Here is a 12,844-nt window from a genome sequence, read left to right as displayed (position 1 = left end):
GATGAGTCGTTCTCCTCTGCAGTCGCACATTAAAAAGCGCTGGTGGAGGCGACGTAAGTCAGCGACGTAAGTGCAATTTATCACCCGCAAATCTTCCAAGGTGAATAAAGTTTTTCCCTTTCCTGCCTATTTTGACGAGATTGGCAGTAGTCAGTGTGGTACTCCAAAACGCATGGTTGGAAAACCGAACCGTTTTGCTAGAAGATATCCCTTTGAGGAGTCCCTTCCGAAGAAACTGACGTTTCCACCATCGGTGGACTCTCAGGTTTCCAGCCTGAATAAGACCACACTTTTGCCGGTGGAAGATTCCCTGTCTTTTAAGGATCCCATGGACAAAAGGGCGGAGGCTTTGGCCCGATACCTTTTCACTGTGGCTTCAATTTCAAGACAGGTATTTGCTATCATCTTGGTATCCCAGACCTTAACAGAATGGGCTAAGATTTTGCGTCAGGATCTGGAACGTAGGCAACATCCTTCTAAGCTAGCAGACCTGGTGGATCAGTTGATCCAAGGGTTACAGTATATTTGTGATGCATTCCTGGATGCTGTCCCTCTGCCCGGCAGGGTTTCTGTGACAGCGGTTATCCTTTGCCGCATGATCTGGTTGAAGTCCTTGTCAGCTGACCAGGCTTCTAAAAAGGTGCTGACTGATCTTCCCTTTGTTGGTGACCGTTTGTTCGGTGCCTCTATCGAAGAGATCATAAAGGTCCTTACTAGAGGCAAGAGTACTTTGCTTTCACAGGCTACTAAAGGCAAGGAACCTCGCCGTAAGCAGGGTCCCTTCTTTTCGGCTCAAAAGCGGCCCTTTTGTCCATTTGGATCTCAGGAAAAGGGCTCGAGATCCACCTGTAACTTTGCAAAACCCTGCAATGCAAGTCCAAAGCAGGCGTGTCTGGTTCCACAGACAAGCCTTCCCCAGCCTGAAGGGGCACCCTCACCCGCATCTGGGGTGGGGGGACGTCTTTGTTTCTTTCTCGATCCGTGGACCCTGTTCATTCAGGACAAATGGGTCCACAAACTGATTTGGTTACAAGATCGAGTTCCGGTCCTTGCCTCCAGCAAGGTTCTTTCCTTCCAACCTATGCCTGTCTCCAGAGCGGCTACAGGACCTCTAGGGAGCAGTGTAAGACCTGTTAGCACAATGAGTTATTGTGCCGGTTCGAGACGGAACGTTTCCAAGGTTTTTATTGAAATCTTGTTTACAGTTACAAGGAAGGAAGGCAAGGTTCGTCCGATCTTGGATCTCAATGCTCTGAACCACTTTGTGCGGGTTCAGAAATTTCAGATTGAGTCCATCCACACAGTAGTAGCTTTCCTTCATTAAGGAGATCTGATGGCTTCTATCGATCTCAAGGACCCTTACCTTCATATTCCAATATATGTCGGGCATCAGCGTTTTTCTTCATTTTGCCATGGGCAAAGGAGCACTTTCAATTTGTGGCATTACCCTTTGGTCTCACTTCAGCTCCTCAAGTGTTCACAAAGGTTTTGGCCCCAGTGATGGCCTTGTCATGGCAGAAAGGAATCGCGGTACTGGGTTACCTGGATGATTTGCTTCTGCATGCAGAGTCTTCCTGGGCTCTAGAAGTCTACTTGGACGTTACGGTGCGAACTCTGCAGGAGTTCATGTGGACACTGAATTTTCAGAAATCGGCACTGTCTCCATCCACAAAGCTCAAAAACTTTGGTCTGACGCTGGATACAGCGTCAGCCCGGGTGTTTCTTCCTCAGATAAAACTACTGAAGCTACAGGAGGCTGTTCGGCTCCTGGTGTCCAACCATTGATCGCCACTCAGAACTTGCATGCAAGTGCTGGGTCTGATCGTCTCCACCTTCGAGGTGGTTCTGTTTGCGCAGTTCCACACCAGACCTTTGCAAAAGGGAGATTCTGATCAAATGGAACAAGGATCTGCACTAAATTTAACACACCTGCTCCCCATTCAAACCTGAGACCTTGTAACACTGACACCGGGGAGGGAAAATGGCTAATTGGGCCTAATTTGGACATTTTCACTTAGGGGTATACTCACTTTTGTGTGTGTGTTGAGTTATTTTGAGGGGACAGCAAATTTACACTGTTATACAAGCTGTACACTTACTACTTTACATTGTAGCAAAGTGTAATTTCTTTAGTGTTGTCACATGAAAAGATATAATGATAAATGATCAGGACCGCCTGATGTGAGACACAGAGACTGGTCTCAGTTGACACTTCTTTAAGGCCCGTACACACGTACCGATCGTCGGCATACAAACGTCGGTGGACGAAGGATCTGCCGATTGTACGCGTGTTAGTATGGTGCCTCCGACAGATGTCTGCGCACAATCCGCGGACAAAAGTCTTTCTTGCAAACATGAAAATTTTTGTATGCCGACACCAGAACGGACGATTGTTCGCCTGTCAGTACACAATTCGGCCGACAGACCGCAGATTTGCAAGACTGGGCATGCTCAGAAAATAGAAAACACAGGGAAAGTTAACCAATACATGACATCACTTCTGCAGTCGGCAGACAAAATTCTTGTGCTGTCCTTGTGCTGTCTTTGCACTTTTCAGCAGACACCGACATCCCGGGGAGAAAAGAGGAACATTTGTATGCCGACCATCGGTACGTGTGTACGGGGCTTAACAGTTCCGATATTTGAATACTATTGGTGATCACAGATTTATTAGAATGTCATTTGATACATATTGCCATATGATATTGTTTATGATTTTTCTTTGAAGCCTAGATTCTGAATTTATTAAAAATTGCATATTGATTTTGCTAATTTTCTGGTGATTGTTTAAGTATATATTTCTGTATGCTGCTTTAAAACTGCAATAAAAATTATTGAAATAAAAAATGTGAGGGATGTACTCACTTTTGTGAGATACTGTATGTCAATATTTCTTTTATATCTCATAGACACTTTTGAGACTTTCCATGCTTGCATCCCTGTCTCAGCATACTTTATACGGGCCTCCTCCTTTTGGATTTTGAATGTATTTTATGTTCAAATCCTGGGCATGGAACGTTATATTATCAGGACTGAGAACAAATGCTGTTTTTTTTTTTTTTCAAGGTGAGCAGTATTTTGAATGGCATGCTCGATCAAAGTTTTAAACAGCGTACAATCCGAAAACAACAAGGTATTGATTTGGTAAATGCTGTCTTGCGAAATTGGCTGAAACTAGAGAGCTGGTGGGACAAAGATTCTGCACCTGAAAGCAAAATGGCAGTGCTGACATTACTTGCTAAAGTACTACAGGTACTTTTTGTTTTTCTTTAATGTGTAGTGATTGCTTTTTAGCTGTTTTATTTCCCACAAGTGTGCTTGTGTTATAATACAATTTGGTATAGTCTCAAACATATCTGTCAATAATAATAATATTGCTGCTAGACGTGAAAGCTTCCTGCTCATGATGGTTGTTAGGGAGCCAAAGGCTACAGGCATCCTAACAACCAGTGATTCATTCCGCCAGCCATTCAGCTGTCATCTGGGGATACAGCGCTCCTTTGTTTACATTTACCTGTCATTCATGGTGAGCACTTATCGGAAACAGATGGTGTTGGCATCTTATTTTATTTTGGCGGATGTACTTCAATGTAAATGACATGGATTGTTTGTATTTTTATTTGACCCCCAGGGTAGTGCCCAGACCCCCATTCTATTTGGTTAATGGTCCCCTGGCTATTGACCTTGGAAATGACCATAAATTATTTTTAAAGAATTGGCTGCGATTGGGTTTGTGAAACCTTCTGCTAACCAAACTCAAGTAGGTTTGGCTCAAAGGCACAGTAAGTGCCGGTTCACACTAGGGCGACCTGTGAGGCGACCTGGTCGCCTCACAGGTCGCCGCAGGTCGCCTCCCATAGGGAAGCTGCGGACCCGTTCTAATAGGAGCGACACAAGTCGCTCCGACCTAGAAAAAGGGTCCGGAGCTTCTTTGGGGCGACCCGGAGGCGACCGCCATAGACTTGAATGTTATGAAGTCCGTGGCGGCCGCTCCGAGGTAGCGTCGCTGCAGTGTGAACCGGCGCTAACACTTTAAAAATGTCAGTTTTATCTTTGTAGCTTCTTTTATCTTTATTCATAAGTAAGAATATATTAAAAAAAATATTTTAGTTATGCAGTTTAAAAGACCCCCTGTTTTCCCAGCAGCAAGAAATCTTTGGTAAATCCTCCCTTTATTGTGATTCTCAGTGGTTGTAAGAGGTACATCATTGCAGGATGGTCACACACAAATTATTCTGGAGTGTAGTTTAGGATATCAGTTAATTTGTATAAAAAAAGAAGCCTAGACAAGTGTTAAATCTCAGCTGCAGTTATTTTTTTTCTTTAGTTTTAAATAGAGCAATGAAGTGTTAAAACATCAAGTTTTTAAGCTTACTTCTTCTTCCATTCACTTTCTTTTCTTTTGATACTCATACCCTGAACAAGGAAGCAGTGGCTCCCCAGTTGATAAACAGCCACCAGTAAAGCATGTTGACAGGTTTTATCTCTTATCCACTCCAAAACTTAAAATACGAAATAATGTTGGGTTACATGAGTTTTTGTATGTACTATTCTGTCGTTTTTGTAGATCTGTACAGTATAATCTTCTTCTATATTTTCTTTCAGATTGATTCTTCTGTTTCTTTTGATACAAGCCACCCATCTTTCAGCAGTGTATTTAAGACTTACAAAAACCTTCTAACTGATCAAAAGCTTGGCCTTAATTTAAAGGTATGTTCTTACTTTTGACCCCTCTCTCTCTCTCTCTTCCAGATAGTTATGTCAACATGACATTTCAATAGTGTTGTGTCTTTGAATTGACACCACATACATATACTGCAACCATTAATTTTGTATATACAACCCTAATTCCAAAAAATTTGGGACCCTTTGTAAAATCTACATAAGACTGAATTTGCAGACCTTGTAAACCCATATTTCTCTTTCGTCCACCGACGGAGGTAGCTACTGCTTTAAATCATAGACGGATGGGTAATAAGCCCCTCCCACTAGAAGTGACCAGGTAGAGCCAAAGGCTTTGACACGCTCAGGGGGGCGAGGTCCCTGGGTTATTACCCCTGGCCTCACCGTTGCATCTTCAGTTTTAGCTGCTTGGCACATTCTGTTAAGGGCAAGGTTCCTCCTTTCCCTGTCACAGCTCACTCTACGCGGGCGTTGAGTGCCTCTTGGGCTTTCCGCCATCAGGCGTCAGTGATGCAGGTTTGCAAGGCGGCCACTTGATTGTCTGTACATACTTTCACCACGTTTTACAGAGTTAATGTGTTAGCATCCTCAGATGCATCCTTTGGCCGCAAGGTTTTGCAGGCCGCCATTTAAGGAGCAGTCTACATTTCCTTCTCCTTTATGGTTTTGTTACCATTGAGCCCCAGTCGTTGCTTTTTGGGCTCCATGTTATATAGTTGGCTATGTTAGCTGTAGGAATTGCATTCTTTTAAGTTGTCCTTTCCCCACCCCTCAGTGGTTACTGCTTTTGGACGTCCCATCCATCTATGATTTAAAGCAGCAGCTACGTCTGTCGGTGGACGAAAGAGAAAATAGGATTTTTTACTTACCGTAAAATCCATTTCTCTGAGTCCACCGACAGACGTAGCTCCCACCCCTCTTTTCTCTGAAGAGTTGTTTTTTGGTTATTATTCACTGCTTGCAACTAAACTGAAGATGCAACGGTGAGGCCAGGGATAATAACCCAGGGACCCCACCCCCCCCTGGGCATGTCAAAGCCTTTGGCTCTACCTGGTCACTCCTAGTGGGAGGGGCTTATTACCCATCTGTCTTTGATTTAAAGCAGCAGCTACGTCCGTCGGTGGACTCAGAGAAATTTATTTTACGGTAAGTAAAAAATCCCATTTTCTCTATCGTCCATTAAAAAACGCAGCTCTTATGCTTCGTATACCATAGGGTTATGCTGCCCCCTACAGGAGTAGTACTAGGCAGTGAAAAAATTCACTGACACGCCTACAGGGGCTGTGCTTCACGGCATAACCCCACAAACACTCTGTCACAAGCCAGTTTTCTTGCTGCCTAGTAAAGGCATAGGACCTAGGTTTCCTGCTGGGACTTCAGTCTCCGTTTTTTTGTTCTTTTAAGGATATTTCTGTTTATTTCTCTTTACTCACTAACACAAAGCATGCTCGGGCGGCCCAGGAGGTGGCCAAGGTTCTGATGTGGGCGGAAGGATAGGTTCCGGCTCTCTCCGCCGTTCACATTCCGGGAGTTGAGAATTGGCAAGCGGACTACTTGAGTTGTCAGGTTCTTGATCATGGGGAATGATCCCTTCATCCAGAGGTATTTTGTCTCCTGTGTGTCCGTTGGGGGACCACGGAGGTCGACCCGTTTGCCTCTCAGCTAAACAAAGGGGTACAAAGGTTAGTGGCTAGAGCGCAAGATCCTCTGGCCAATGCCACAGACACATTGGTACCTCCTTGGAGTCAGTATTGGCTGATTTATGCCTTTCCTCCGATACAGCTGTTGTCAAGGTTTCTCCACAGGATGGCTGTGGAAAATGTTCCGGTGCTTCTGGTGGCTCCAGACTGGCCTCGTCGGTCTTATACGATACGCAGACCTGGTAAAGATGGTCGTTGTGCATCCCTGGCGGTTGCCTTTGAGGGAGGACCTGCTTTCTCAGCGGCCAATCCTCCATCCTGCTTTACAGTCGCTGGCTTTAACGGCATGGCTGTTGAAGGCCAGGTGCTGAGAGATAGCAGTCTCTCTGAGTCTGTGCTTCCTACCCTGCTGAGGGCTAGAACAGCAACTTCCAGAAAGATTTATCATCGCACATGGAATATGTATTTCTCTTACGTCCTCCGACAGTCGCCGCCCCTTCCCAAGTCTTCACCAATGGGTATTGACCTTTGCTCCGCAGGAGTAGCTAGGCACAAGATTTGTTAATAACAAAAGCTTTTAGCATAGACACACCCCTAGGGGCTGTCCCCTCAGTCAATACCTCCCTGCACCAGCATTCCCAACTCAGTTTGATCTTGCCTAGCTTAGGAGTAGCAGGCTTTCCTGTGCTGGGGCTTCAGTCTCAGCCTTCTACCCTTTTTTGATTTTATTTCAAGTATTTTTTCTTTTCTTTACTAGCTGTTATTTTGTCAGCTTTAGTTTAGGGATCTTCGGATGAAGATGATCATGCGGAGCTGGGTCTCGGACTGGCCGCCCTGGATCCCAGGGCTGAGGGCCAGATGGATCCCCAGCCTGCCATCGAGCGTTCAGCTATGGTTCGCCCTGGCGCCATGAACGACCCGTCCCTGTTCGCTGCAGGGATGTTGCCTGTGAGGTGGCTACCTCACTGGACGCCATTCTGCGGTCTTGTGCTGCAGTCCACTGCGTCCTGGCTGCGGCACTCCCTGTCATCCTGATAGCGGTTTGTCGCTTGAGACGGCTCCCCACGCCATCCGGTACGGTAAGCACCTTCTGTGTGGGGACCATCTGTGTGGGTGTCAGTCTGTGGCTGTGTGTACCCCCATGTCTGTGTGCTATGCGGGCTCCCTGTCAGATCCCTGTATGGATGCATGCCTTTGTGGGCTGCGAGGGGGGGGGGGCCCTCCCGCTCTGCTGTGAATTCTGTGGGGCAGATGGACAGACATGCCTGAGCGGCGACCGCTATTGCGGCCCACCATTTTTTTGCAGAAATTGCTATGGACGGCCCTGTCCCTATACAGCGCTGTGTTTTTGGAGCCAATTGCCGCCATTTTGGCGGGCCGCGCTCGTTCGAGCACATGTCGGCGCCATTTTCTTGTAGTTTCGATCCCTCTGCCGAGCGGCCATTTTTGCGGAGCCTTCATAGGCTATATTAGTCAGCCGGTTATTGCATCACTTCCTCTTTCTCTGGGACAGCAATCGGTGGCAGCAGCCTGTTTGTGCTCTCTCCAGGTTTTTTCCTTCATTGTCCTGTCATTCCTTGCTCAGTGTTCTCTATCCCTGCGGGATCGGTGCATACAGTAGTGTGCGGTGGGCTGCGCTCGCCGTGGTGTTAAAGGGCCAGTACCTTTATTTCCTTTCATTGCTGTGGGCATGGATTCTCAGGATAGCAAGTTTCCCCCCGCCCTGGTGGGGGACCAGGGGGCTGCTGCACCCCCCGAGGGGGCTGATCTGGCCACGGTAGTGGCGACATTGGTGTCTCAGGTGCATATGCTGATGGCTGAACGATCCGCAAAAAGGGCCAGGTTATCCATTTCCTCTGATTCAGAGGGCGATGTGGCTGCTGTGGCTGGCGTGCCCTTCTCAGGGTCTCGCTCATCTCTGGACCTCATGGGGTCTGAGGGGGAGGCGGAGGTGGAAGGGGTTGATGCTTCTCCCCCTGGCTCGCCTGAAGAGCTTGCACTCATGGATGAGCTGATCGCCTCCATTAAGGATACTTTGCACTTGGAGGATGAGCCCACTCCTCCTGCTAGGGTGTCCTCCTTTGGGACGCAAAGGCCCCCCAAATCAGCGCACGTTTTTCCCTGCCCTGCTGAATTTCACCATACGGTTAATGAGCAGTGGCGCAATTTAAAGAAGCCCTTTACAGTGCCGAATAAGTTTAAACTGCTTTATCTATTTGCGCCATCCACCGACGAGCATTGGTGTGTGGCGCCTCAGGTGGATCACGCGGTAGCCGTTTTAAACAAAGCTACTGCAATTCCTTCTGAGGATACCCCGGTTTTCCGGGACCCTACGGACAGGAGGTTGGAGTCTCTTGTCCGTCATGCCTATATGGTTGCTGGTTCTATGCTAAAACCTATTTTTGCTTCGGTTATGGCGGCCCAGGCGGTTGCCGATTGGACGAAGGTGCTCAGGCGCACCCTGGTGGCTGATTCGGCTCCGCCTACCACTTTGGCCATGGTGGATCAAATCCATCAAGGCGTCATGTACTTGTGTGATGCGGACTTGAATTTAGCTCCTTTGGCTGCACGCCTGTCTGCCGTGGCGGTGCTCAACCGTCGCCTGATATGGCTGAAGAATTGGTCGGTGGACCAATCTTCTCGCAAGACGTTGGTGGATTTTCCCTACGTGGGATCTCGCCTTTTTGGCGAGGCTTTGGATACTCTGATTAAGGGTGTTACTGGGGGCAAGAGTACTCTTTCCGTGGCAAACGGAATCCCTCGTTTAGGCCCTCCCAGGGGTCCTTTCGTGCCTTTCGGTCACAATCCAAGGGCAAGCCCTTCAAGGGCCAGGGCTCCCAGAAGAAGCCGTGGGCGGGTAAGCAAAAATCCGGCCAGTCCACCTGAAGGGGCGCCCTCACCCGTTTCTGGGGTGGGGGGACGTCTGCGCGGTTTCCTCCAACCTTGGCTGATCCGCATTCAGGACAGATGGGTTCAGGAAATCGTTCGGTCTGGTTACAAGATCGAATTTCTCTCTCGGCTGGCGGGCAGATTTTTTCCCTCAAATCTTCAGCTGTCTCCGGAGCGTTTGCAGGATCTGCACCTGGCGGTGCGGGACCTGCGGGCCCAAGGAGTGGTGGTTCCGGTGCCTCATCGGGACAGATTTCGGGGGTTTTACTCCAATCTGTTCACTGTGCCCAGAAAGGAGGGCAAGGTGCATCCGATTCTGGATTTCAAAGCTCTGAACCGCTTTGTGCGGGTTCGCAAGTTCCGCATGGAATCCCTGCGCACGGTGGTGGCTGCCCTGAGTCCGGGGGAGTTCATGGCCTCCATCGATCTGAAGGATGCGTACCTACACATCCCCATCTTCGAGGGTCATCAACGATACCTTCGATTCGCCATTGCGGAGGAACACTACCAATTCGTGGCGTTACCTTTCGGTCTCGCTTCGGCTCCGCGGGTTTTTACCAAGGTGCTGGCGCCGGTCCTGGCCCTGTTGCGGGCACAGGGCATTGCGGTCCTGGGGTATCTGGATGATCTCCTCATACGGTCAAATGCCAGCTGGAGCCTTATGGCCGACCTGTCCACCACGGTGCGGACACTGCAAAAGTTTGGTTTGACCATAAACTTTCCGAAGTCGACTCTGTGTCCTTCGGTTCGCCTTCCCTATTTGGGGATGGTTCTGGACTCTGTTCAGGCGAAGGTTTTCCTTCCAGAGGACAAACTCCAGACGCTTCAGGACGAGGTCTGGGCCCTCAGGGACAGCCAAAGCTCGTCCCTCCGGACATGCATGAGATGTCTGGGGTTGATGGTCTTAGCCTTCGAGGCGGTTCCCTTTGCCCAGTTTCACACGCGGGGTCTCCAGGCGGAGATTCTGGCCAAGTGGGACGGGTGTCCGCAGTCCTTGGATCTGCGGATCTCGTTGAGTCACCGCACCAGACAGAGTCTTCTGTGGTGGCTCCAGTCCCCGACGGTGTCGGGGGGCAAGTCTTTCCGTCCATTGTTGTGGACGGTAGTCACCACGGATGCCAGCCTGTCGGGCTGGGGTGGTGTCCTGGGCGTTCTGTCCGCCCAGGGGACTTGGTCGGAGGAGGAGTCCTCCCTTCCGATCAACATTCTGGAATTGCGAGCGATAAAGCTTTGCCTTCGGCATTGGTCGGAACGGCTTCGGAGCCGTCCGGTTCGGGTTCAGACGGACAATGCCACCTCGGTGGCCTACATCAACCATCAAGGGGGCACCAGGAGTGCCCGAGCGGCTAGGGAAGTGGCCGACATTCTGTCTTGGGCCGAGACGCACGTCCCGGCGATAACGGCAGTTCACATTCCGGGGGTGGAGAACTGGCAGGCGGATTATCTGAGTAGCCAGACCCTGGACCAGGGAGAATGGTCCCTTCACCCGGATGTCTTCCAGATGTTGTGCGCGAAGTGGGGTTCCCCAGATGTGGACCTGTTCGCGTCTCGTCTGAACAACAGGGTGGAAAGGTTCGTGGCAAGGACGCGCGATCCTCAGGCAGACGCCTCAGACGCGTTAGTGGCACCCTGGCATCAGTATCGTCTGATGTATGCCTTTCCACCGATTCAGCTGCTGTCCAGGCTCCTTCGCAGATTAGCCTCGGAACCGCCCACGGTAATTCTGGTGGCACCGGACTGGCCTCGCCGGTCTTGGTACGCAGACCTCGTAAATCTGGCAGTCGACGCTCCGTGGGGCCTGCCGCTTCGAGAAGACCTTCTGTCTCAAGGGCCGATATTCCATCCTACTTTACAGTCGCTGGCTTTAACGGCCTGGCTGTTGAAAGCCAGGTCCTGAAGGACAGGGGTCTCTCCCCTGAGGTCATTCCCACTTTGATCAAGGCTAGGAAAGCCTCTTCGGGAAAGATTTACTACCGTACTTGGAAGGCATACTTTGCCTGGTGTGAGTCCAGGGGGTTTTCCCCTCGCTCATACTCGGTGTCCAGAGGTTGGCTTTCCTCCAAACTGGAGTGGACCAGCGTTTGGCGTTGGCCACGATTAAGGGCCAGATTTCTGCGCTGGCCGTTCTTTTTCAGCGCCCTGTGTCGTCAAACTCGTTGATCCACACCTTTGTTCAAGGGGTGTGCCATTTGGCCCCTCCACGGAGGGAGCCTTTGCCTCCGTGGGACTTGAACCTGGTTCTGTCCGCATTGCAACATGCTCCCTTTGAAAAAATCAGGGAGATCTCGTTGCCTCTGTTGTCCAAAAAGGTGGCCTTTTTGGTGGCGATCACGTCGGCTCGCAGGGTGTCGGAGCTGGCGGCTTTGTCCTGCAGCTCTCCCTACTTGGTGACCCACAAGGATGAGGTGGTCCTGCGACCTAACCTGTCCTTTCTGCCGAAAGTGATCTCGGATTTTCACCTTAATGAGGAAATTATCTTGCCTTCGCTCTGCGCGAAGCCGAAGCATCCTAAGGAGGTTGCCTTACATTCCTTGGATGTTGTCCGGGCGATCAGGGTTTACCTGTTGTCCACTAAGCCTTTTCGCAAGTCGGATTCTCTCTTCTGTCCTTCCTGTGGGACCTCGGAAGGGCATGGCGGCGTCGGCCGCAACTATCGCCAAATGGATTAGACAAACCATTGTGCAGGCCTATGCCTTGAGGGGGAGGGTTCCTCCCTTCCCTGTAAAAGCTCACTCTACCAGGTCTTTGAGTACGTCTTGGGCTTTCCGGCATCAGGCTTCTGTGGCCCAGGTGTGTAAGGCGGCGACTTGGTCGTCCGTTCACACCTTCTCAAAGTTCTATAAGGTGGATGTTCAGGCATCGGCCGATGCCTCCTTTGGCCGTAAAGTTCTCAGTGCGGCAGTGCCTTAGGGACCCTTGTTTTTTGGGTCCTTGGCTGTTGGGGTGTTTTACCCCTGGGTTACTTGTTTTTTCCTGGGTTGTTGCTCCTGTTGAGCACGTTTTCCTGTTGCCCAGTTGATTCTCTTACTGTGTGTAAGGTTCCTTTCTCTGGTGTGTATACTGCGTTGCTTTTTCTGCGGCTGCGTCTCCCACCCCTCAGGTCTACACTGCTTTGGGACATCCCATTGGTGAAGACTTGGGAAGGGGCGGCGACTGTCGGAGGACGTAAGAGAAAACTGAATTTTTGTAAAATCTTACCGTAAAATTCCTTTCTCTGAGTCCTCCGACAGTCGCCGCCCCCCGCCCCTCTTTTGGGGTTTTTGTGTACTCTTACTGCTATGCTACCAAACTGAGTTGGGAATGCTGGTGCAGGGAGGTATTGACTGAGGGGACAGCCCCTAGGGGTGTGTCTATGCTAAAAGCTTTTGTTATTAACAAATCTTGTGCCTAGCTACTCCTGCGGAGCAAAGGTCAATACCCATTGGTGAAGACTTGGGAAGGGGCGGCGACTGTCGGAGGACTCAGAGAAAGGAATTTTACGGTAAGATTTTACAAAAATTCCGTTATTTCATGGTGTGAATCACAAAAATTGCAGCCTTGCCTTTTTTTCAGTAGCTAGGGTCTTGGCTTTCTTGCAGAAAGGAGTTGGCCTTGGTTCCTCCGTGGGAGAGGATCACTATCAGTTTGTGGCT

General features: G+C 49.7%; 1 protein-coding gene across 1 annotated transcript in view; it reads left to right on the top strand.

Annotated features, from left to right (window-relative positions):
- Positions 1 to 12,844, top strand: part of PRKDC (protein kinase, DNA-activated, catalytic subunit) — a 1,165,045-nt gene that overhangs the window by 422,311 nt on the left and 729,890 nt on the right. The window contains exons 37-38 of the mRNA XM_082258689.1: positions 3,067 to 3,252; positions 4,606 to 4,710. Coding sequence (XP_082114815.1) covers positions 3,067 to 3,252; positions 4,606 to 4,710 — 291 coding nt within the window. The remainder of the gene's footprint in view (positions 1 to 3,066; positions 3,253 to 4,605; positions 4,711 to 12,844) is intronic.

The sequence above is a fragment of the Pelophylax lessonae genome, assembly GCF_965119305.1.
Source record: "Pelophylax lessonae genome assembly, chromosome: 5".
Taxonomy (NCBI): Eukaryota; Metazoa; Chordata; class Amphibia; order Anura; family Ranidae; genus Pelophylax; species Pelophylax lessonae.
The sequence above is the reverse complement of the archived record's forward strand: the minus strand, read 5'-3'. Positions and strand labels throughout refer to the sequence as shown.